This window comes from Aquarana catesbeiana, linkage group LG08, assembly GCF_042186555.1.
Source record: "Aquarana catesbeiana isolate 2022-GZ linkage group LG08, ASM4218655v1, whole genome shotgun sequence".
In the NCBI taxonomy this organism is placed as follows: Eukaryota; Metazoa; Chordata; class Amphibia; order Anura; family Ranidae; genus Aquarana; species Aquarana catesbeiana.
In genome coordinates this window covers 295,976,227-296,002,467 of record NC_133331.1, presented here as the reverse complement: position 1 = coordinate 296,002,467, position 26,241 = coordinate 295,976,227, and the positions used below count along the sequence as shown (strand labels likewise).

Sequence of the window (26,241 nt, the reverse complement as noted above, 5' to 3'; positions counted from 1 at the left end):
GTTGCATGCCTGGCACGTCTTCAATTTGGTGGTGCAGTATTTCTTAAACAGGTACCCAGTATTGCAAGATCTTCTAAGGCAGACCAGAAAAGTCTAGCCATTTCAGGTGGTCCTACACAGCAAGTGCTTGGTTGGCTGAAATTCAGTGGCAATTCCACCTCCCCATAAACTGCCTGATTTCTGGACATGCCTACCAGGTGGAACTCAACTTTGGTAATGCTGCAGCAGCTGCACATGCAGCAGAAGGCCATCGAGTACCTGTGTGAGTATGGAACAAGGAGAGGCTCAGGCCGGCACAGCTTTTTTTTTCCACACCAATGGCTTCTCATAAAGGATGCATGCACTGTACTGTCACCATTTGAGGAGGCCACAAGGATGGTGAGCTGTGACAATGCATGCATCAGTGACACAATCCCTCCTGTGTTCCTGCTGCAGCAGACTCTGCGTGGCATTATGGACAGGGCACTGGAGGCAGAGCAGCAGGAGGAAGAGGTGGACTTCCTTTCCTCTCAAGGCCCGCTTTATGCAGACACCATTCTTCCTACACCACAGAACACACAAGAGGAGAGGGAGGAGGATTCTGGCAGTTTTGAAGGCATAGAAGTAGAGGAAGACATATGTCAAACCTTAAGAGATGCTTTTCAGTCCACAGAAACATTAGTAGTAGTGCGTGGCTGAGAGGAGGTAGTTCCAGATACTGTAATCCTCAGTGACCCCGAGGACTCTGCTTCTCATGCCTCTGCAAACTTGCGGTGCATGGGCTCCCTTATTCTCCAAAGCCTGCAAATGGACCCGAGAATATGTGGCATCAAGGAGATGGATCATTATTGTTTAGCTACCCTCTTTGACTACCGTTACAAAGGGAAAGTCTCGGAACTCATTCTGCTCTCTTAGAGGGAGCAAAGGATGAAATATCTTAAGGACACCTTGAAGAGGAGTTTCTGTAACGCCTTTCCAGACTGTAGTAGGTTACAGTCTCATGGAAAAGCTAGTTTTGAAGCTTCTGTTGGTCAAAGGAGGAGTGTGGAGAAGGGGGCCACTTCAGTGATGCATTTCAAAAGAAAATTGTACTCGGCACCCAGGGCTGTCAGCTTCAAGATCCCATCGGCAGCGTCTGCATCATATGGTGTAAGATTATCTAGTGATAAAAACAGACATGGAGAGCTTTCCAGTAGACAATTCACTGGGTTTTTGGGTCATGACAATAGACCACCGGCCAGAACTTGCCCAGTATGCAATTGAGCTGCTCTGCATCCAGCAAGCTTTCCGAACAGGCATTCAGTGCTGTCGGAGGTTTTGTGACAGATAAAAGAGTGCGTCTGTCCACAGACTCCATTGACCGGCCGGCATTTATCAAGATGAATCAGTCCTGGATTAGCAGCAGCTATTAAGCCCCTGATGCCGATGTCACTGATTAAGTGTTAATCGGATCTCAAATCTCTTCAAGACTGTCTAGGTTCCTTTGCTTTGTGGGTGTTGATTTAATCTTGTCATTTTTTGGTATAGGTTTCATGGGCACAATTAACACCCAAGGACCAATTTTTCCTCACCTGTTTGACAGGTGCATCAAATTTTAATATTTTACAGCAAAGCCAATTCTTGCTTTCATCAAGAGTACATCAAGAGTAGACATGTGCACACTGAAATATTTCGTTTCGGAATTTCGTTTTCGTCTGAAAAATAAATTTATTTAGTTACTCCCGAAATTCGTTTTTATTTATTTCGTTTTTCGTTAAAAATTGCATTCGTCCGAAAATCCAAATTACGGTCGAATCTGTCATTGAAGGCTTATGGTGTCTGTCGAATGTTCAAAGAAGATTCGACGGAGCAGCTAAACTGTACAATGCCGTATAGTTTACCTGCTCCGTTGAATCTTCTTAGAACTTTCAACAGACACCATAAGCCAAAGTACGTGTGTACTTAGTTCTAGCTATTTTACTGCTCCACCTCTTTGGTTACAATCAGCTAATAACATTCATCATCATCATTATTTTTATTTATCTTTCCTCCCCTACGTCGAATCTTTCCTCCCCTACGTCGAATCTTTCCTCCCCTACGTCGAATCTTTTCTCCCCTACGTCGAATCTTTTCTCCCCTACGTCGAATCTTTTCTCTCTATGTAGAATAATCTTGGACTAATAGAGCTAAGGTTAGGCACATTCGACCACAGGTTTGATGGACACAGATTGTTATTGTCATCATCATGTCGAATCTCCTATCTATATCGAACTGTTGTAGCAACGAAAACGAAAATAAAGCATTTGTTTATGTCGGATCTTTCGTTTTTCGGACTCTGCACTTTCGTTATCGTTTGTTAAAACGATAACGAAAATACCTGAAATTCGGACCAAAATGCATTCGGACGAAAACGAATGCACATGTCTAATCAAGAGTGTGAAGGCACCATCAACACCCAAAGCCCAATTTTTCTGCACCTGTTACTACTAGCCAAAGTCTGCGAAAGAGACATGAGACATTATCTAAAACAAAATTGTTAATCCTGACCTGAGTGTACTATAATTTGGCTTCTTCACATAAGGCTTGCTCACTGTGGTACGAAACTTTGTTATCTTTATCCAAAGTCTGCCAAAGAGACACCAGAATTTATCCAAAAAAATTCTAATCTTGTTCCGAGTGCACTACATTGTGGCCTTTTCATACAAATAGGCTCCCCAAGCCATTTTTAAATCAGAGAAACAAAAAAAGTAGTATACAATATAAAGTTTCCAAGACAGTTCCACAAATACTATTAGCATCTGCTTATAGCATTACATTTATCAACAACTGAAGCAGAGATACAGAATTGAAAAATCTAAAAGGGGATAGTTTAATAACCACCTCATTGGGTACATACAGGGACATACTACACTAGGCAACAATCGTACTGCAACAAACACCAGGCAGGTGAGTCTGACCTAGCCTAGAAGTAGTCTATCCAGTACTAACTCCAACAGGCTCAGACCTGGTTGTCCAGCCATGGTCCCCCATAGATTGTTAAATTTACTGAAACGCCCCCTATGCTGGTAAACATATTTCCATATACATTGTATCCATTCTTTGTGGGAAGGAGTGTCAGCAAGCTTCCATTTTCTCAGTATTACCCTTCGGGCTTGAAAGAGGGCTCTAGCAACTGCTTCTCTTGTAGGAGCTTGTAGTTGGAAGTCATCCAAAATCCCCAAAAGGAAGGGTTTAGGACCAAGCAGTATGGAAATCTGAAATACGGTATTTATGGTGTTTATCATCCCCACCCAATAAGGATGCATTTTTGGACACCCCAGGTTAAGTGAATCAGGTCTCCATGATCCCTCAAACATTTGTCACAGGTTGGGGGGTCTAGAATGCCCATTGTATGCAACCTGGCTGGGGTAAAGTGAGCCCTCAGGAGAATATATAACTGCATGAGTCTCTGTGTTACTGTCATGAATCTGCGGTAATGTTTCATGCCCTGTCTGTCTGCTTACCTCTGGTCTGTGTATCAGCTTAGGGACCGCGCTCTCTCACCTGCATATTTAAGTCGTTTTCTCTCAGTTTGGCTCCACCCAAGTCTCCAACAGGAAACACTATTTAACACCGTGCACTGCAAGCCAGCCTTTCCCAAGCAATAGTGTGTTTAGGCTCCCCTGTGTGTCTCTTGCTGTGTGCTCTACGTTTGATTCCATGTACCGACTTTGGCTAGTTCTCCCTACTATCCCTGTTTGCTTGTAGCCCCGACCTTTGGCGTGTTCTCCTTGACTATCCCTGTCTGCTTGATGCCCTGACCTTTGGCCTGTTCTCCTGACCATCCCTGTCTGCTTGCTACCCTGACCCTTTGCTTGTCCTTCTGACTATTCCCTGTTGCCCTGAACTTGCAGTTTCCTCTCGATCCACCAGAGCCTGCCCTGAGCTGGGAGACCCTGGGGGCCGTATGCTCTAGCTCTCTGTTCAATCCGTGTCGGTGCTCAGGTGGAGCTAATTTCCTGAACCACCCAGAGCTCCATCTGCAGCACTCAGCCGAAGGTTCCACAAGCTTTGCGGTGTGCTCCCGACCCTGCATCTGTCACCTCGCATCAGATGACCCGACAGTTACGTAAGGGGGGCATTGGGGTACAACCTGCAGAGCCTCCTCCCACTGATCTTTTTGCACCCCATAGTTTTTATTTCATTTTCAAATTTACAACAACAAAAGAAAAAAACAACAACTTCAAAACGCACAAAGCATTCCCACAGAACCACCCCATTAAACAACTACGAGAGAGAAAAAAAGGCACACAAAAGGATTATTCTTTACAAAACCTCACATCAAATTGAATTTAATAGTTACATTTTTTCCTACCTGAGTTTAACAATATAAAGCTAACCATTATATTCAGTTTAATTACTACCCCCCCTTTAAATATGCACCTCTAAGGATCCATCTCATTAACTTTCCTCAGTATCATTAATATGTTCAACTACTTGCTCAGACAAATTGGAGACTAACCACCAGGACCAAATTTTCAAAAACATTTTTTAGGGCTTCCTCTATGTCTATATGTCAGTTCCTCCCGTATTAAATTAGGAAATACGCTTTGGATCATTGAGCCACTCATTGACCATGAACCCACTGATCTCGTTCACCTTCAAGGGGAATAAAGTTAGAAAATCATTCAGCAACATTGCATAACATCTGGATATAAATCCCTTTGTGGAGACTGTTTTAGCCATCATATTAAACACTGGGGTTTGGGATTGTTGCCATTCTATCGCTATCGCAATAGCATGGACCTAAGGAGGGAGAACTTCACATTCAGTTCACACTCAGGAGCACAAGGTTCCATTTCTAAAGATATGATGAAGTTGGATAATACCCCACTTGCGCCATCTTGAGGCTTGTTGGGTTTTAGCCAACTCAGAGTAGTTATGATTCTGCCAAATCGGGCTGTAGCGAGTAAAACCGGTTACTTGCTGGAGCTGCTTGGCTTTGTTCCATACTTTTTGGATAAGGATGTATGTGGGTTAGATTTAGCAAAGGCCATAGCCTCCAAGCCAGTAGGCATATCAAACCCCCCCAGTCGTATACAGGAGAATGTTTAGAGAGGGATCAGAATGCAATTGGAGCTGACCAGCGTTAGGCGCCAGATCCTTGCATAAGTGCTGCAATTGTGCAGCCAAGTAATAAAGCCATGGATTGGGCATAGCTAGGCCACCTGCATCCTTAGGTCTTTGCAGGTGTTCTATCCTCACTCTTGGAAACTTGATGTGCCATAACAGTTGCCTAAAATAAGAGTTCATCTCCTGAAAGACACTCAGTGGTATAACCACAGGTGTATTGTGCAGGAAGTACAAAAACTGGGGCATAAAGATCATTTTTACCAAATTCACTTTGCCGACTAAAGAAAGCCAGAGTCTATTCCAAATTTTAATTTTATCTCTGAACGGCCAAGCAGAGAACCCAAATTGGGTGATTGTGTGTATTGCTGCCTCTAGAGAACTCGAGATGTCCTCCAGTAACAGCATAGTGTCATCAGTGTAAAGCATGACCTTCTCCTGCAATTCCCCAAATTGAAAGCCCACTATGTTACGAGTTTTGTCTGATAGAGGCGGCCAAAGGTTTAATTGCCAGTGCGAATAATAAGGGGGATGGGGGGAGGGGACACCCTTGTCGGGTACCCCTGCTCAGGGGGAACATGGTCGAAATCCACCCTGTCTCTTGAATGGTCGCCAATGGGTGACTGTATAACAGTTTGACCCATGATGTGAAGACATTGCCAAAGATGACTCTAGCAAGGCCAGCCCAAAGAAAGGGCTATTCCACGTTGTCAAAGGCCTTGGCCGCATCTAAGGACAACAAAGCCCTGCTGCCCCTGTAATCCGCCAGAGTCTGAATGTTGAGAAACAGTCTCCTCAAGTTTACAGCCGTGGACTTCTGAGGCATGAATCCAGATTGATAAGGGTTGATTGTTGAGGAGATGGCTTTGTTAAGACGCAGAGCCAGTACACTTTGGCCGTGATTTTGATGTCACTTTGAAGTAGAAAAATCGGCCTATATGATCCTGTGTCAGAGGGGTCCTTACCTGGTTTGAGCAAGAGAATGATGTTAGCTTTAGTCATTGAGTATGGTAAAGTGCCACACTGCCTAAAAAGCAGCGACCGCCTGTGGCAACTCCTCCAATGCAATTGGAGAGTCAAGCATTCTCCTATTTTGGGGAGACAATTTCGGTAGACTAATGCCATTCAAATATGTCAAAATGTCATCTGGTGTGCAGACTTGTCTGGATTGATACAGAGTGGAGTAAAAGGAGACAAGCTCCAACATAATAGAGTCTGGGGTAGTGACTGGTCTCCCATTCCCTCTTCACCAGGCACCAATAGAACCCCCTCAGGTTTGTGCTCTAGCAATTCTGACCAGCAGCCTCCCCCTTTGTTCTCCCTCTTCATAAAATGCCAGTTTCAAGAAGAAACGCTTTTTATCTGCCGATGATGACACCACCCGATGTAGAGCATCTTGTGCAGACCCAAGCCATTGTTTATAAAAAAAAGAAAGCTTGCAGGGAAAATGTCATTTTTTTTTGGATTGTAAATGTAAAATTTGCTGCAGCAGGTTCTATACATGGTACAGATGTGTCACTTTAAAAGTAGACTATGGGCACCATATTTAAAGGAATTTTTTATTTTTATTGTTGCTTTAAGCGTCATTAAAATCACTGCTCCTTTTAAAAAAAAAACATTTTACATTGATTCATGTCCCCCCGGGCAGTACCTGGGTCCCCATACCCTTTTTATGGCCAATAACATGCACAGAAACCTTCAAAACAGGGGCTGTTGATTTTTTAAGTTGGGGTCCCATAGACATTAAAAGGGTTCGTGGTTCGGGCCTGGACTTTTACAATGTTCGAGAGTTGTGGCGCGAAATGAATCGGAGGTGTTCGACCCACCTCTATCAATGGTTGGTTTAACACTATTGGTTCAATTAACTTATGTCCCTCAATATCTACTATACTCGTAAGTGCATTTGTATGAAATCATGCCAACATCTAGTGCCCATAATCTTTTCTGAAGTATTGCAATCGGAAAAATAGAGAAATAGTACATTATGGCCAATAGATGGAGCTGATGAATATAAAAAAAACACAGAATTAAATAAAACATGGCGAATGTTCATTATGGCTGGGCAAAACCTTGTCTTAAGTGTTTGTGAAAGCTTCCATTACAAAATGTACTCAGCCAATGAGAGGTAATGACTGCATTTTTATTTTAAAAGGCCTAGAGGACCCACTTTTAAATGGTGGGGTTAACGTGTTTTGTCCTGGAAGAGGACATAAGAAAATAGACCTTTTGAAAGAGTTTACACCACAAAATGTACTCAGCCAATGAGAGGTAATGACTCCATTTTTATTTTTCTCCTGCTATCAATGGCCAACACGGTACAACACTTCATCCATGTCTTTGGTGATCTCTGATCTCCTTATCAACTGTTTCTTACATGATGAAGATCAGCCATGGAGTATATCTGAGGTGTATATCAGGGTGTGCTTCTTCCCCACATGTCCAGCAACATTCATATACGAGACATTTCCCGCACTCACTAATACACCTCGAGGGTTGTGTGGGACCCCTGATGTACAGGAAGACAGGACTTCAGTGAGGAACAATTCCCTCACTCAGGACAGGAATGTGGCTTCTCCCCCGTGTGAGATCTCTGATGTCTGTAAAGATTGGCCTTATATGAAAAACATTTCTTGCACTCAGGACAGGAATACGGCTTCTCCCCCGTGTGTAATCTCTGATGATCGGAAAGAGAGGCCTTCACTCTAAAACATTTCCCGCACTCAGTACAGGAATACGGCTTCTCTCCCGTGTGCAATTGCTGATGATTGGAAAGATGGGACTTCTGTGAAAAACATTTCCCGCACTCAGGACAGGAATACGGCTTCTCCCTCGTGTGTAATCTCTGATGACAGGAAAGATTGGACTTCTGTGCAAAACATTTTCCACACTCAGAACACGAATACGGCTTCTCCCCCGTGTGCAACTTCTGATGACGGAAAAGAAGAGTATTTCGTGCAAAACATTTCCCGCACGCAGGACAGGAATACGGCTTCTCTCCCGTGTGCAATTTCTGATGATCGGAAAGATGGGACTTCTGTGAAAAACATTTCCCGCACTCAGAACAGGAATACGGCTTCTCCCCCGTGTGCAATTTCTGATGACCGGAAAGATGGGACTTCTGTGAAAAACATTTCCCGCACTCAGGACAGGAATACGGCTTCTCCCCCGTGTGCAACTTCTTATGATGGGAAAGAGCGGACATCTGTGAAAAACATTTCCCACACTCAGGACAGGAATACGGCTTTTCCCCCGTGTGAGATCTCTGATGTGAGTGAAGATGGGACTTATTTGAAAAACATTTCCCGCACTCAGGACAGGAATACGGCTTCTCACCCGTGTGCAATCTCTGATGTTTGACAAGATCTGGTTTTTGTACAAAACATTTCCCACACTCAGAACAGGAATACAGCTTCTCACCTGTGTGCAATCTCTGATGGCTGCAAAGATAATACTTATGAGAAAAACATTTCCCGCACTCATGACAGGAATACGGCTTCTCACCCGTGTGAGATCTTTTATGTATATTAAGTTTGGATTGAAAAGGGAAACACTTCCCACACTCAGTACAGGAAAGCCTCTTATGTATTGGAAGGACGGCACCGTCCCTCACAGTCTGAGGTTCCTCAGGATAAGAGGAATACGATGGTCCGGCACCGTCCCGCACAGTCTGAGGTTCCTCAGGATAAGAGGAATACGATGGTCCGGCACCGTCCCTCACAGTCTGAGGTTCCTCAGGATAAGAGGAATACGATGGTCCATCTACACTGTGTGGTGCCGGATGGACATTTGAGGTAGTCGGGTTTTCTCCTGGACTATACTGTGTGATGTCCTCATCTTCTACTTTACAGTCTGGAGACAAAGTGAGACAATCCTCTGAGGTTTTCCTCATCTCCCGTCCATCTACTAAAATAGAAATACAAAGATTATTACTAGACATGAGCAGATTGGTTCCCCTAAACCAGGACTCCGCCCACATCAGGCAGCTTTGTCTCTGAGGATCTTACAATTCCCCCCTCAAGGTAACTAGTAAATGGGTCCTCTGATCTCCTACCAGTTCATTTCTTTATTCATGGACCTTAGTCCCTCATTGTCAGACTTGGGTCTGAGACTATACAGGCATATCCCTCCACCCGGCACAGCCAGCAAATAACAGAACAAGTAACCCCGGGAGAATTGTTCTGCCAGAGATTTTGGTAGACCGGGTATGGGGCAGAAGACTCATGAAACATACCCCAGGTGTCTAGGTCAAGCAACACCCATGATGTAAAACAACATTTTGCTGCCAGCTGAACCCCAGAATCTCCATAAATCCAGTCTAGATACATAAATTGTGTCTGCAGCACAGAGAAGAAAGATTATCTCAGAGAAATACAGGAATACAGGACGGGGAACACAGCTCAGGAAAGTGACCAGGGCATTACAGGCTGATATCACCCAGTCCCCACCCTACTCTGGACCAATCAGTGAGCAGTATGGGGGGAGGAATGTATTTAGTGTTAATGACCCACCTGTGCTGATCTCTGTAGGAGTGTCCTCCTCTATAAATGTCCCCGTTATTCCATCCTCCTCCATAGACTGCTGATCATCCCTCACATACGTCTCTTCTTCTTCTGCTTTAACCTCAAATTCTATATCAATTGGATCTCCACTCTAAATCAAGAAAAGAGAGAGAATATCATCTGTAAAATATAAGCTTTATTATTGTGACATCACAAAAAGAAACTTCACACATCATCTTCATGAGTCCATGTTCTAGATGTTCCGTCCCACCAACCTTGTAATAGTGAGGGATGGTGGGACCTTCCTGTGTGGAATCCCGGGAATACAGAGGACGGGGACATCTCTCTGGTGGGTTCCTGGTATTTGGTGGCTCCATCATATCCTTGTATCCTTCTGAAAACTCCTCCATTACTCCATACTCCTCATCTTCTTCTATTAACTCTTTCTTAACAACAATATTATCATCCCCGAGGTTTCCACTCTGAATATATAATAAAACATTCATTGTAACAAACACACTTATGTATAAATCATAACTACCAATAATTGTCAATCATCTACCTGATGATGGTGAGGGATGGTGTGACCTTCCTGTGTGGAATCCCGGGAATACAGAGGACGGGGACATCTCTCTGGTGGGTTCTCATTACTGGATCCATCTGTAGGAAACACACACACTGACTGAATACATTGTTTCTATGTGTTTATCAGATGATGGGGGATCTAGGTGGATCCTCCGTACTGCTCTCTCCTTTACAATAAAGTCTCCTCTTACCCGGTGATGTGAGGGGCGGCTGATTGTCCATCATGACGTCCTTGTAGAGATCCTTGTGTCCTTCTAAATACTCCCACTCCTCCATGGAGAAACAGACAGTGACATCCTGACACCTTATAGGAACCTGACACACACAATGATACAGTCACCATCCAGACACATCCCTTGTCTGTTACTGGATAATGTCCCAGAATTCCCAGAATCCTCCTCACCTCTCCTGTCAGCAGCTCCATCATCTTCTTGGTGACTTCTAGAATCTTCTCCATGTTGTGTCTCTCAGGTTTTAGGGAGTCACATGGAGGCACTGTGATGGTCATATGATCACCTGACTTCACAAGAGGAAATCTCTGTATTGGTGAACCAATAGGAATATCATGTTAGAATCCCAGAATCCTCCTCACCTCTCTGGTCAGGTCTGTGTTTTATTAATAGAGATAAGAGTGATGTCACGTGACCTCCCAGAATCCTCCTCACCTCTCCGGTCAGGTCTGTGTTTTATTAATAGAGATAAGAGTGATGTCATGTGACCTCCCAGAATCCTCCTCACCTCTCCGGTCAGCAGGTAGATGATCTCCAGGGTGAGGTTTAGTATCTTCTCAGTCATGTGACTCCGGTCCTCCTCCATTCTCATTGATGTGGTCATGTGATCTATGCGGGTTTCTCTGTAGATGGATAGTGGAGAATTATCTGGACTGTATTGTTTGTACAATATTCAGATGGGGATATAAGGGGTTAATAGGTGGGCTGCTCAAATGTGAATTGGAACAAGTACATTGGGTTGTCTAGGGTTCAATTTATAATCAACATTTGTACAATTATTCATGCAGTAAATTCACATTCTTTTTTTACAAGTTTGGCAAATACAAACAATGCCCACGCCAAGGGGTAAATGGTGGCTTAGGTGTAGGGAACCTGCAAAAGCCCTTTTACTTCATCGATCGTTCACTCTCACAGGCTCCTCTGGGTTATGTGGCTTGTCCTCGCAGCCTCTTCTCCCCTATGTCTCAGGTTCTTTGATGTCATCAAAACCAATGCAGAGCCCATAGTCCTTCATTGGACAGGAAGAGGAGGAACAATTCCCCTGCTGAATTGTAGGAGACCGCTGACAGCCAGGGAGCAAATGTAAGTGTTTTCCCTACACCAAAACAGCCATATTTCCCTTGGAGTGTTTTTTTCCCCCGGTTATGTAAGGGTTAAATGCTCATTTAGGTGTCGGCCATTGTCCCTTTCTCTGGAGATGGGCTTTAAAAAAAATAAAAAATAAATTCACACACATGGCTAAATCTGCATTTTTGCTCAGAAAAAAACGTCCCCCCCCCACACATTTATGTCAAACCTTACGTGTCCCCCATGAAACGGCGACTCTTCACTACCCAACACGGTGCAAAGACAATGCTGTAGAAGCTCCTACAGGTCATCAGCTTAGAGAGAACCGGGAATAACGGCCCCCAGAATTATTCCTCTCACTCCGGGTTGTGACAATGTGCGGCCAACAACCCCCATGTGATAGTGTAGTAGAAACGACAGGTTCTCTTCAAGGAGACATCAGAGGTCTATTAGACCCTCTAACATCACCTATGGACCCCGGTGAAGCTGATGAAGTACAGATTCGGATTAATCAGCTTCTTCCCTGACCACAGTGACCGGGGAATGACGGCTCTGAGCCTGGAAGTGATGAAATGCTCGTCTCTTCAGGGTTCATTCACCGGAGAGGAGATCCGAGAACTGATCACCCTCCACTCCATCCGCCATACCGGTCCCGGGCCTGCAGGAGGGGCAGAGGAGCCCGGGGTACATGGTGGAGGTAGTCAGGTGAGAGGTAGGGGTTCGTATTTTCAAAATAAAGGGTGTGGAAGTGCCAATTTCAGTAAAACCCGAATTCGACTCTCATCCCTCCTTAAAAGAGACTGATAAGGTGAGAAATAGACACATCTCCAATATGAAGAGAATGTTCCGGCCCGTAAGTGGGGGGATGTTCTGCCCCTGAAGGGGTTAATCGAGGTTTCCACACTATATATGTGTGTATCATCATCTGCTGGAGATAAAAGACATCACAGTGACTATGGAGGAAGAGGACGGACATGACGGGGGGTTACTGGGTGTAAATAGAAAATAAGATCTTATTACCTCCTCTACTGAAACTTCCAGCAACGTCTCCTCTCTACTTCTTCCCGACTCACCTCTCACCTGGAACTTCCAATTTATACCTGACATCACTTCCTGTCTCTATGGTAGAAGACCACCACCTTGTGGAGCTCAGGGGAACTGCATCCCCGAGAAACGTCTCGTAGTGTGAACACGGCCTTGTGCTGTGTGTGTGTATGTACTGTATATCCCTATAGATGGGGTCATCTCCACTCCCACCAAGGGGGAGAGAAATATATTACTGCCTATTCCAGCCTTTCTCAGCCAGGGTTCCTCTAATGGTCTCCAGGGGTTCCTTGAACAATGAACAATTTCTGTCTCTCAGTAACAACTGACATCAATGATCTGTAAGAGGGGCAGTCTTCCCACTGATGACAATGTAAGAATGTCCTTCTATCTCTGACCACTGATATAAGGGGGTCCTTCTCCCATTGGTTACCAATGTAAGGGACCACTACACTGACCACTGATATAAGGGGGTCCTTCTCCCATTGGTCACCAATGTAAGGGACCACTACACTGACCACTGATATAAGGGGTCCTTCTCCCATGGGTCACCAATGTAAGGGACCACTACACTGACCACTGATATAAGGGGATCCTTGTCTCATTTTTATTTTTTTTTTTCCCCAAATCTTGTTTATTTTATTAAAGCGGAGTTCCACCCTGAAAACCATTTTACATTATCACAGTCCTTTACTAGTAATAACAAACATTTGGATTAAAAAAAACATTTTTTTCTCACCGGAAATGCCCTGTTGCTATGTGGTGGCTCCTAATCTGCCACATTCCGGCTCCGCATCACTTCCTCCCTCGCCTATGCTCCTGGGAAATGTGAGTCAGTGGGCAGGAGTGTGTAAAAAAAAATTGCGTTATTTCCCGATAGGAAATGACACAATTTAAAGCGGATCTGTCTAGGTTGCCAAAACAACGGGGCATGCACCTCTCCATCGCTAATCCAGGAAGAGGTTACGATTGGGCTTCACATGCCCACAATCATCATAGCAACGGCCAGAAGAGGATTTTCTAAATCGTAAGTATATAAAACCTCAACCTGATAGAACACCTTTGGGATGAATTAGAGCGGAGCAGGCCTTCTCCTCCAACATCAATGCCTGACCTCACAAATGCTCTTCTGGAAGAATGGTCAAACATTCCCATAGACACCCTCCTAAACCTTGTGGACGCCCTTCCCAGAAGAGTTGAAGCTGTCATAGCTGCAAAGGGTGGGCCAACTCAATATTGAACCCTACGGCATAGGCCTGGGATGCCTTTAAAGTTCATGTGCGTGTAAAGGCAGGCGTCCCAATACTTTTGACAATAGAGTGTGCATATATACGTACTTATGGTCAGGGCCCTCCAACCGAGATAGACGTGAAACCACATAAAGACGCCACAAGACTCACAACATAACATAGACCTGAGGTGTGCCCTGGTAAAAGGGGGCATGCCCAAGATAAGTAATGGTTGATTGTAGAAGAGGGATGTGAAGGAAGTCCCCTGTAAAAGGGGATGGGAGGAAGGGTATCGTGCACTGGAACCGTGAAGGAACACAGGTGAGTGGGCTGCTTAAATACCCCCCCGGGGCTCCTCCCATAAATTCAGGCCACCATACTGGCCTTCTGTGGATAGACTTGAAACCACATAAAGACGCCACAAGACTCACAACATAACATAGACCTGAGGTGTGCCCTGGTCAGCTGGTCGGTACGCCAAAATGGGGGCAAAAATTCCAGGACGGGGAAGCTGTTTTATTGGTATACATGACATTTATTGAGCAAGCTTGGTAAAGGCTTGCGACATCTCAAACTGGGGATTCCTATATGTACCAGCTATTTCCATCTATCTAATCTTCTGATGACATGACCTGCCACTCCGTCCTGGCAGACAGCTGAGGCTGCTCAGATCCAGAAGGTGTGCCAGGAAAACTGGTTAAGAGTTGAGGCCTAGATTAGCCAGGAGGATGCGAACATGTCTGATGAACTGGCTAGCTGTTAGTGGGCTGGAAGGAAAAAGCAACAATGGGTTGGAGCTAGACTGGCTTGGCAGGTGTGATAACAACAGGTCCAGAACCGTTACTGGACACCATTCATTGTGGGTCTGGAAGAATTTGATATCAACCCCGGTGCCGGACTGATGAGTTTTGGACACTGCCAGATGTAGGACAAAAGGGTCTTGAAGGCGGGCCAGATGGCACCTGGCAACTGGGGCCACTGTAAGTGAACTTACCGGGCTGCAGGAAGCCGTAGAAGGTAGATAGCTGCTTAGATGACCAGGCTGGGCACAACCCAAAAGGGGACCATGACAGGATGGGTGACATGTCCCAGAACGTGGAACTTGATATGGGCAAGCGTTATCTACTGGCTATCGGCTGATGTTTCTGGATGCCATGCAGCAAGGCTTTGACCGCATGGGTCGCAAACAACGAGGAATTCCCAGGGGCTTGTAGGGAGAGGAAATGCTGGATGCCAGCTAGGTACAGCCTGACAGTGTCGTGGGACAGGCTCAGATGAGTGTGACAGTAAGACATGAAGGCCAGAACATGCTTAATGTGATGTGCTTAATGTGACTGTCCCGGGGCATGTGGCTAAGAATTTGCCGTAGGCATCCAGGCGGCGCGATAGGCCTTCAGCGTGTTGGGCAACAGTGACCGGTTTATGAGCAGCATAGCATTGTGAAGGTGGTGTCTTAGCCCATCGTTAGCTGCGACCAAGGTGGGATAGGATATGAGGTTGGGTCAGCTCCGGGTCTCTGTAAGAAATACAAAGGAAAATTGAGGCAGGATAGTGTGTCTGCTGCGAGATTGCACTTGCCAGGTATGTAAGTACAGTGCACATTGCAATTGTAGTGAAGGGATATCTGCACCAGCCTGCATGGGAAGGACATGATGGACAGGGACTTGGACCTGCTTTTGTTGACAATCTCAGCCGTGGCTAAGTTGTCAGTGGAGAAGACCACAATCTGCCCCGCCCAGGTGTGTCTCCAGACCTGAGCTGCCGCAAAGTTATGGTAAAGCTTGAACAATGAGGACGTCTGGCTGAAACCGGGGACCAGGAGGATTTCCAGTGGCCATGGACCTGCAGACCAATGGGTGCCAAACATGGCAGCGAAGCCTGTGGAGGCTGCTGCATCTGTTACTATATGAGGTGATGAGGCTGAAGCTGCTGGGATGAACATGGATATGCCGTTCCATCTCTCAAGGAAGTTGTCCCACATTGCTAGATCTGCAGCAAAGTTCAGCATGCCTAACAGGGACTGCAGCTGTCTGTTGGTGCATCTTCGTGAGGTGGTGAAGGCGTGAATGACTGCCCTAATCCGGGACAGCTTGTCAAGTGGTAGGCTGGCCTGCATAGAGCAGGTGTCAAGGGTGATTCCTAGGAAGGTGATGGACTGTGCGGGGCCTTCCACTTTATGTTCTGCTAAGGGCACATTGAGGTTGCTGAACACTACCCTTAATTATCTAAATCTGAGGGGAACTCATCAAGCCGTTTGATTAGCAGGAAGTCGTCCAGCTAATTAAAACTTAGCACATCATTAGCAATTTTACATCATCACTCATTTATCCTATATGGGTGCCTCTGCTTCTTTATCCGGAATCCCGTGGACAGGATAAACTGGCTCCCAGACTGGATTTGAATCTTTGCAGTGAGGGTATTCGGTGCTGAGCATATTGCCACAATAGCGGGTGATTTTAGGAATCCAGCGATCCTGGATTCCTTTCACCCACCCCCACACTAGTTCTTCATCACTGTCACTGTACTCCTCACTATCGGACAAGGTATTAATCTCGGGTTCAGGAAGTCCAATAGATAAAGCATCTGACTTTGGCATAGTAGGACACTCTCCCACAAGTATGTAATTAGGCATGATGGTCACGTTCGTGGACACCCCTGGGGTATCCCCTTTAGCCTCTGCGGACATCACTTTCTCTTCAGACACACCACTTCCCACTGGCTTACTCAGTCCCGGCACTTCCCTCACCCAACCGCTTGACCCAATCTCGGCCTCCATCAGCGACTGATGAGCTGGGTCCCGGGATGATCATTGGGGCGGTATCAGGTCTTGATCCATGTGCAGAATCCTCAAAGGCTGAGTCATAAATACAACCTCCAACAGGTGCTTTCCGCAGCCTCCACATCTGATCCAAGGCCTCAGCTACGGGGTCAGACCGGAACATCTCCTACATATCAGTCCCACCGACTCATAGCCTTCAGGCCTAAGGGCGAGCTGACCCTCAGTGGCATACCGCACTCCGGTAACAGTCAGAACACCCGGGGGTCAACACCAGCAAAATGCATTGTCCAATCCGCCATTACACTCCAGAACTGCCCCATTTTCTTTGCTAGCCCATAATCAGACACACACGTGGCAGCACTTCCTTATCCTCCTCTGCAGAGCGGGAGCTCCTTCCCCTGCCAACGAATTGGTGCAAATGTTTCTCGGTAACTGTGGCACCCGCCTTCTTCTTGCTTCTGCATGCCAAAACTGTAATGGAGTCCATTTTGGGGCCTATATTAACCCTTACAGCGCTGGCGGGAAGTGTCAAAAGACCAGGCTGGTTCTTTCTCATGAGCAGCGAGACTCTTTTGGTTCTTCCCCACGCTGATTGTACACACAACAACGGAGTCTATAAGAAGGATTAAAGGTTACTTGCCACTTTCCCACGGAGCTAGGTGAAATCCCGTTACAGCTGGAGCCGGTTGCTATGGGTGACTGCAGCAAGGACAATGCCTTAGCCCCACATTGGGCGCCAGATGTAGCAGACTCTCTGACCTCTTCCAGTCTAATGGGAACCTTCAGGGCCAAATACAGCTGACATCCTTCAACATGTGGTGGGTTGTGAGGCATAGTGGGTGCAAAGATAGTAAAAGTCATTGGGCGCCAGACACTTTTTGGATGCAAAAGAAGTTTTGTTTTTTTTAACAGTCCCCCTTTGTATTTTGGGGGGAAAGAGGGTTAGGGCCAGGACACTCTTAAGTAGTTGTAATTTCAAATGGCAGACTCCAAGACTTAAACAGGAAGACAGCCGTACTGGAAAAGGCCCCAGCAAGGTGCCGCTTCTGCATGTGCAGGATTGCTATCTCCTATGGCAACAGTACTTAAACAGTTCTCTCAGCTGTACTACGACTTCTCCCTGTAGTTATTCAGCCCCTTGAGCTCCTGGTCTCTCACTGGACCCTCTGATTCACTGACTCTGAATCCCATGAGCTCCTCAAGGCTTTTGCGGTGGTATCTCCCTCAAGCGTCACCCATGCTTCCCTGCTGGGTCCCTAGCTTGGCATTCCGGATACCTTCAAGCTTCATCCATAGAAATAGAAACCAAGAGTGATGTATCTGAAGCTTAAGCCTATCTAGGAAGCTTTGAAGTTATATTTGCATTGGCAGATGAGCTTCAAGACAGTGTCTGGGACTCTGACTGGTTAGTGGATACTTCTCAGCAAGAGTGGAAAGTGAGGCTAAATAACATCAAACCTTCCAAAACAAACAGTGATTGTCACGGAATGCCCCACACTCCGCTTGAGTGCTTCCGTCATATACCGCTTCCTAAGTTCTGAAACACGAGTCCAATGGATCTGGCTATAGGAACCCCAAGAACTAGACAACACCAGTCTTGGAGTACATCAGAACTCCTCTTTATTTTGAGATCTCACAGACCTTTTATACAGCAGGGATGACTCAAAGCTAACCTAATTAACATGACCTAATTTACTACATGTACCCAGACCAGATGACAGTCTTGTGGGCACCGAGCTTCACACATTAATACAATTAACAATACAAACAACAATCTCCCCCCTCCTCAGCCTAGACCATTCGTCTATTAGCCAGGGCTGGTGGCTAATGTGATCAGCTCTCTCAATTAACATAAACACATGTTGATAACACCAGCATCTCCTCACAGGATGTGTCCCAGCAGAATGAATCAGTCTTATCAGCAGGGGGCTGCTGGAGAAATCCCCCCTCCCTCTTCAGGGACACAAATATACAGTAAGGAGTCCCCATACAATATATACATGACTGAGTCCGATTAATACAGTTCAGACTGGATTTCTCATTCACCTCAAATGCTAGGGCCCATAATCGGTGGGCAACAGGCTTGCACACAGTCCTCTCCAACAGCCTCTGCTCCGGCCATGCCCGTGACAGTGATCTTCTGGGAAATATCAGTATATTTCATCTCCTCCCGATTGGTGTTCTTTGGGAGGATCAGAAGTGGCTACAGGCAGGTGGCAAAGTGTCGGTCAGAGATGCAGGCAAGAAGCCAGTTAGAGGAGAGATTGTAGCTGAAGGGCCAGGGTCTACTGTTTATGTATTATTAGAAGGAACAGATAATTTGCTTTGTTTTCTATTCCACAGGCTGTCTCTGATTTGATCCATAGGAAGGCCAGAGAAAAGTGGCTTCATGATGGACAGAATAATGGAAGACTACAGGAGCTGTGGAGAGCAAGGTCGTTGATGCATTACAAGCCTGAAGGGACATTCTAATGAACTTTTATTCCAAAGACTGAAACACCTTCTCAGTGACAGAAAATGGGAGAAATAAGGAAAATAATGTGTAGAATGAGTTGTTATTAATGAAGAGATTTTCTGTGTGTAGTCTGAGAGAAAAATCAAGGGCGGAATGTGTTCTATTTGATTTGAGTATATCTATATATAGATATATAATGTATTTATTAAATTAATTAGTTTCTCCAACATATTAGTTTTAACAGAAACAGAAATCAGGTTTTGTTTGAGTTTGTTTGAGGCTGTTTCTCAAACTAATATTTTGGTAATGAATACATAGGCTGTCCTTAAAGAGTGGGAACTGCTGACAGTTTCAGCAGTCCATTGTCTCTACAGCTACAGTAAACAAGTATGTTTTCTGTTGTTTGGTAACTATGGTAAACAGCCTGACACATAAAATGGTTGTCAGGCATAAGCTAGGGGGGCCACACATCATGCATTAGAACCAAGGACACTCAAATCTGTTCCAGCCAAGAGGAAGATGCCTGATCTCCAGAAGCAACGGAGATCATGAACATACAGTAACCGGAATTAAGTAACTTCTAAGCCTACTTTTATTGTGGATAGACCATAGTTTATGCTTATTTGCTAGGCATCTTGCTATAGATATCTGTCAGTCTTGTATTGTATTCCTAATATTGTAATAGTTTTGTATGTACAGCATTTTTGTATAGTAAAAGCACACTTACACACTGCAAAGGTCTGAGTTTCCGTGCTTATACCGCAAAGTAAGCTTGCTAAATAGACGCAAGCAAAACGGGGTTATAAGTAATTTTTTAGCAAAAAGTACTGATTTTAACAAAAATTGTCAGAAAAGGGTGGGTCTTGGGGGTCCATCCATAAAAAATGTGGCGTAGCCGTTCTCCGGGTGAAAGTGCGTGTACATTCCTTCTGTGTGAATGGGTGGTAAAAGATGAATGCTACAATCATTTCCCAGCCCTGCCAAATTCTGCCCCTAATTTAATAAAAACAATAATTTTCTATTAACGTCCGCAACATTTATCAGCCATAATTTATTCTGACAAAACGTAATCGTAAAAATAGCAAACTAACACATTATGTCCAATAGATGGAGCCTAAGAATATATTAAAAAATCACTGTATTATATAAAACATGGCAAATATTTGTCACGGCTCTGGGAATGTGCGTCACATTCGTTTTTATTTTTCTCCTGCTATCAATAGCCAACACGGTACAACACTTCATCCATGTCTTTGGTGATCTCTGATCTCCTTATCAACTGTTTCTTACATGATGAAGATCAGCCATGGAGTATATCTGAGGTGTATATCAGGGTGTGCTTCTTCCCCACATGTCCAGCAACATTCATATACAAGACATTTCCCGCACTCACTAATACACCTCAAGGGTTGGTGGGACCCCTGATGTACAGGAAGACAGGACTTCAGTGAGGAACAATTCCCTCACTCAGGACAGGAATACGGCTTCTCCCCCTTGTGCAATCTCTGATGTCTGTCAAGGCTTGATTTACGTGCAAAACTTTTCCCACATTGAGGACAGGAATATGGCTTCTCACCTGTGTGAGATCTCTGATGTCTGGAAAGATTGGACTTCTGTGAAAAACATTTACCGCACTCAGGACAGGAAAGTGGCTTCTCCCCCGTGTGAGATCTCTGATGTTTGGAAAGACTGGACTTATCTGAAAAACATTTCCCACACTCTGGACAGGAATATGGCTTCTCCCCCGTGTGTAATCTCTGATGTATGTTAAAAGCGGACCTATCTGAAAAACATTTCCCACACTCAGAACAGGAATACGGCTTCTCCCCTGTGTGTAATCTCTGATGTGTGCAAAAACTGGATTTATCTGAAAAACATTTCCCACACTCAGGACAGGAATACGGCTTCTCCCCCGTGTGCAATCTCTGATGTATGTAAAAAGTGGACTTTAGTGAAAAACATTTTCCACACTCAGGACAGGAATACGGCTTCTCCCCCGTGTGAGATCTCTGATGTGTGCAAAAAGTGGACCTATCTGAAAAACATTTCCCGCACTCAGGACAGGAAAACGGCTTCTCCCCCGTGTGTAATCTGTGATGTGCGTAAAAACTGGAATTATCTGAAAAACATTTCCCACACTCAGGACAGGAATAAGGCTTCTCCCCAGTGTGTATTCTCTGATGTTTAGATAGGCTGTACTTCTGTGAAAAACCTTTTCCACACTCAGGACAGGAATACGGCTTCTCCCCTGTGTGAGATCTCTGATGTATGGAAAGATTGGACTTGCTTGAAAAACCTTTCCCGCACTCAGGACAGGAATAACGCTTCTCCCTCATGTGAGATCTTTTATGCACATTAAGACTGGATTTAGTATAGAAACACTTCCCGCACTCAGGGCAGCAATATGGCTTCTCACCTGTATGGGATCTTTTATGCACATTAAAATCTGATTTTAAACGGTAACACTTCCCGCACTCAGGACAGGAAAACTTCTTATCTGTTGGAAGGATGGCACCGTCCCTCACAGTCTGAGGTTCCTCAGGATAAGAGGAATACGATGGTCCGGCACCGTCCCTCACAGTCTGAGGTTCCTCAGGATAAGAGGAATACGATGGTCCGGCACCGTCCCGCACAGTCTGAGGTTCCTCAGGATAAGAGGAATACGATGGTCCGGCACCGTCCCTCACAGTCTGAGGTTCCTCAGGATAAGAGGAATACGATGGTCCGGCACCATCCCGCACAGTCTGAGGTTCCTCAGGATAAGAGGAATACGATGGTCCATCTACACTGTGTGGTGCCGGATGGACATTTGAGGTAGTCGGGTTTTCTCCTGGACTATACTGTGTGATGTCCTCATCTTCTACTTTACAGTCTGGAGACAAAGTGAGACAATCCTCTGAGGTTTTCCTCATCTCCCGTCCATCTACTAAAATAGAAATACAAAGATTATTACTAGACATGAGCAGATTGGTTCCCCTAAACCAGGACTCCGCCCACATCAGGCAGCTTTGTCTCTGAGGATCTTACAATTCCCCCCTCAAGGTAACTAGTAAATGGGTCCTCTGATCTCCTACCAGTTCATTTCTTTATTCATGGACCTTAGTCAGAGAGTGAGGAAACAACGAGAACTGTCTTTTATAGGAGTGACAGTGATGAGGGGATTATAGGACGAGTGTCCCCACCCCTTCTATCACTCATTGCCATCTTCCCAACACAAGAAGTCCTGCACTTCCTTTTTTAGTCCATGATTTAGTCATGAATAACAGCGGGGCTGAGCCCCACCAGAGGTCAGAGAGTGAGGATGGGAGGAGAACAACCAAGATGAAGACTGGGCTGATCCTGAAGACCACCATCATTGGGTTATTGACTCCTCCCTCATTATCACTTTCTGTTTAAGGGTCCAAAGTTGGAGGATGTTATCACATTATTATCAACATGTAAAAGTCTGTGCTCCAATCAAATCATCAGATATTTTCCTAACAGCTGGTAGAAAATGCGTGTAATAAAAGAGAATATATATATATATATATATACACACACACACACACAGTGCCTTGAAAAAGTTTTCATACCAAAAATGTAAAAGTATTTTATTGGGATTTTATGTGATAGACCAACACAAAGTAGCACATAGTTGTGAAGTGGAAGGAAAATGATAAATGATACAAATAAATATGTGAAAAGTGTGGGGGGGGGCATTTGTATTCAGCCCCCTTTACTCTGATACCTATAACTAAAATCTAGTGCAACCAATTGCCTTCAGAAGTGACCCAATTAGTAAATAGAGTCCACCTGTGTGTAATGTAATCTCAGGATAAATACAGCTGTTCTGTGAAGCCCTCGGAGGTTTGTTAGAGAACCTTAGTGAACAAACAGCATCATGAAGGCCAAGGAACACACCAGACAGGTCAGGGATAAAGTTGTGGAGAAGTATAAAGCAGGGTTAGGTTATAAAAAAATCTCCCAAGCTTTGAACATCTCACGGAGCTCTGTTCAATCCATCATCGGAAAATGGAAAGAGTATGGCACAACTGCAAACCTACCAAGACATGGCCGTCCACCTAAACTGACCGGCCGGGCAAGGAGAGCATTCATCAGAGAAGAGCCAAGAGGTCCATGGTAACTCTGGAGGAGCTGCAGAGATCCACAGCTCAGGTGGGAGAATCTGTCCACAGGACAACTATTAGTCGTGTTCTCCACAAATCTGCCCTTTATGGAAGAGTGACAAGAAGAAAGACATTGGAGAAAGAAAGTCATAAGAAGTCCTGTTTGTAGTTTGTGAGAAGCCATGTGGAGGACACAGCAAACATGTGGAAGAAGGTGATCTGATCACATGAGACCAAAATTCAAACGCTATGTGTGGGGAAAACTAACACTGCACATCACCCTGAACACACCATCCCCACTGTGAAACATGGTGGTGGCAGCATCATGTGGTGGGGATGCTTTTCTTCAGCAGGGACAGGGAAGCTGGTCAGAGTTGATGGGAAGATGGATGGAGACAAATACAGGACAATCTTAGAAGAAAACCTGTTAGAGTCTACAAAAGACTTGAGACTGGGGGGGAGGTTCACCTTCCAGCAGGACAACGACCCGAAACATCCAGCCAGAGCTACAATGGAATGGTTTAGATCAAAGCATATTCATGTGTTAGAATGGCCCAGTCACAGTCCAGACCTAAATCACACTGAGAATCTGTGGCAAGACTTGAAAATTGCTGTTCACAGACGCTCTCCATCCAATCTGACAGAGCTTGAGATATTTTACAAAGAAGAATGGGCAGAAATGTCCTCTCTAGATGTGCAAAGCTGGTAGAGACATCCCCAAAAAGACTTGTAGAGAACGGGGGTTCTACAAAGTATTGACTCCGGGGGGCGCCATACAAATGCCCCCCCCACACTTTTCACATATTTATTTGTATCATTTATCATTTTCCTTCCACTTCACAATTATGGGCCACTTTGTGTTGGTCTATCACATAAAATCCCAATAAAATACATTTACGTTTTTGGTTGTAACATGACAAAATGTGGGGAACTTCAAGGGGTATGAATACTTTTTCAAGGCACTGTGTGTATATATATATATATATATTAGAGCTGCATGATTTTGGCTAAAATGAGAATCACATTTTTTTTGCTTAGTATAAAGACCACGATTCTCATGGCGTAACAACATCTTTCACATTATAAAAAAAAAATTGGGCTAACTTTACTCTTTCTTTTAATTCATTAAACTGTATTTTTTTTTCAAAATAATTGCATTTGAAAGACTGCTGCACACAAATACGGTGTGACATAAAATATTGCAACAACAACCATTTTATTCTCTAGGGTCTCTGTTAAAAAAAAAATATTATTAATAATAATATAAATAAATATTATATATATATATATATATATATATATATATATATATAATATATAATATAATATAATATATGTTTGGGGGGGTCTGAGCAATTTTTTAGCAATAAATACATATTTTATCTTGTAAGCAGCAAGTGTCAGAAAAAGGTTTAGTCTTTAAGTGGTTAAACTGACCTCATTTACAGACCGAAGTTCATTCCTTTGATCTACGAACGAAATGTTACTTTGTTTATAGTTATCTGCGATGTTGGGATAAAAAATTTTTCAGGCTGCCTGGATTTTTTTTTTTGTCAGCTGTCAGAGAACTCTCTGCATTTGTTAGATGGAATCGGGAAATGCTGTTTTAAGATCGGGAAGGGAATAGAATCACGATTTTGATTCTTAAAGATTATTCGTGCAGCTCTAATATATGTATAGGTGAAAAAATCAAATGAAATGATGAAATAAAATGCACAAAATTAATGCAAATAATGGTAAATATGGTCCGTGACACACAAAGTAATAATTGATTGTCCCTGAAATACACAATTTCTTCAACTTCATATAATTCCCCAAAACATTTTACCCCACTACTGTTGGAAGAATGGATGACCCACCTGTGCTGATCTCTGTAGGAGTGTCCTCCTCTATAAATGTCCCCGTTATTCCATCCTCCTCCATAGACTGCTGATCATCCCTCACATACCTCTCTTCTTCTTCTGCTTTAACCTCAAATTCTATATCGATTGGATCTCCACTCTAAACCAAGAAAATGAGAGAGAAAATATCATCTGTAAGATATAAGCTTTATTATTGTGACATCACATAGGAAATCCACACATCGTCTCCATGAGTCTGTCTTATAATCTCCATCCAACCAACCTTGTAATAGTGAGGGATGGTGTGATCTTCCTGTGTGGAATCCCGGGAATACAGAGGACGGGGACATCTCTCTGGTGGGTTCCTGGTATTAGGTGGCTCCATTATATCCTTGTGTCCTTCAGAAAACTCCTCCATCACTCCATACTCCTCATCCTCCTCTTTATACTCTTCTTTAACATCAATATTATCATCTCCAAGTTTTCCAATCTGAATATATAATAAAACATTCGTTGTAACAAACATGCTTGTGTATAAATCATAACTACCAATAATTGTCAATCATCTACCTGATGATGGTGAGGGATGGTGTGATCTTCCTGTGTGGAATCCCGGGAATACAGAGGACGGGGACATCTCTCTGGTGGGTTCCTGGTATTAGGTGGATCCATCATATCCTTGTGTCCTTCTGAAAACTCCTCCATCACTCCATACTCCTCATCCTCCTCTTTATACTCTTCTTTTACAACAATATTATTCTTGCCGTTTTCATTCTGAAAGATATAATAAAACATTAATTGTAATAAACATGCTTGTGTATAAATCATAACTACCAATACTTGCTCCTCATCTACCTGATGATGGTGAGATATGTTGTGATCTTCCTGTGTGGAATCCCGGGAATACAGAGGACGGGGACATCTCTCTGGTGGGTTTTTGTAGCTGGATGACTCCACCATGGTGTCCTTGTACAGATCTTTGTGTTCTTCTTCCATCACCCTCCTCTTTTATCTCTTCTTTAACCTCAACTTTAGGATCTCTCAGGTTTCCACTCTGAATATATAATAAAAATGACATCAATGGTAACAATTCAGATAATGTACAGATCCTAATGATACTATCAGTGATTGTTCCTCATCTACCTGATGATGGTGGGGGATGGTGTGATCTTCCTGTGTGGAATCCCGGGAATACAGAGGACGGGGACATCTCTCTGGTGGGTTCCCATTACTGGATCCATCTGTAGGAAACACACACACTGACTGAATACATTGTTTCTATGTGTTTATCAGATGATGGTGGATCTAGGTGGACCCTCCGTACTGCTCTCTCCTTTA

The 26,241-nt window shown here is 44.3% G+C and overlaps 5 protein-coding genes across 6 annotated transcripts in view; 2 read left to right on the top strand and 3 right to left on the bottom strand.

Annotated features, from left to right (window-relative positions):
• Positions 1-26,241, top strand: part of LOC141106826 (uncharacterized) — a 559,651-nt gene that overhangs the window by 192,389 nt on the left and 341,021 nt on the right. The window lies entirely within an intron of this gene.
• Positions 1-26,241, top strand: part of LOC141105470 (uncharacterized) — a 205,504-nt gene that overhangs the window by 130,729 nt on the left and 48,534 nt on the right. The gene's annotated exons all lie outside the window — the stretch shown is intronic.
• Positions 1-26,241, bottom strand: part of LOC141105471 (uncharacterized) — a 120,413-nt gene that overhangs the window by 48,701 nt on the left and 45,471 nt on the right. Inside the window, exons 15-16 of the mRNA XM_073595321.1 lie at positions 10,555-10,707; positions 10,305-10,466 (exon numbers count right to left, since the gene is read on the bottom strand). Coding sequence (XP_073451422.1) covers positions 10,305-10,466; positions 10,555-10,707 — 315 coding nt within the window. The remainder of the gene's footprint in view (positions 1-10,304; positions 10,467-10,554; positions 10,708-26,241) is intronic.
• LOC141104858 (uncharacterized) lies at positions 7,330-25,897 on the bottom strand. Of its 2 annotated transcripts, none has more exons than XM_073594643.1 (3): positions 25,759-25,897; positions 25,187-25,677; positions 7,330-9,717 (listed from the first exon to the last, which is right to left on the bottom strand). In XM_073594643.1, the coding sequence occupies exon 3, from the start codon at positions 9,041-9,043 to the stop codon at positions 7,616-7,618; it is 1,428 nt and encodes a 475-aa protein (XP_073450744.1). In that variant the 5' UTR covers positions 9,044-9,717; positions 25,187-25,677; positions 25,759-25,897; the 3' UTR covers positions 7,330-7,615. The 2 variants fall into 2 exon arrangements, with proteins under 2 accessions (XP_073450744.1, XP_073450743.1); XM_073594642.1 differs by lacking the exons at positions 25,187-25,677; positions 25,759-25,897 and adding exons at positions 9,842-10,048; positions 10,129-10,222.
• LOC141104839 (uncharacterized) lies at positions 18,123-22,152 on the bottom strand. The gene has a single exon (XM_073594618.1). It carries the CDS (start codon positions 21,953-21,955, stop codon positions 20,420-20,422), a length of 1,536 nt encoding a protein of 511 aa, XP_073450719.1. The 5' UTR covers positions 21,956-22,152; the 3' UTR covers positions 18,123-20,419.

Coding starts and splice junctions, on each gene's coding strand:
- LOC141104858 (XM_073594643.1), bottom strand. CDS start 9,043: ATGTGGGCGGAGTCCTGGTTTAGGGGAACCAATCTGCTCATGTCTAGT.
- LOC141104839 (XM_073594618.1), bottom strand. CDS start 21,955: ATGTGGGCGGAGTCCTGGTTTAGGGGAACCAATCTGCTCATGTCTAGT.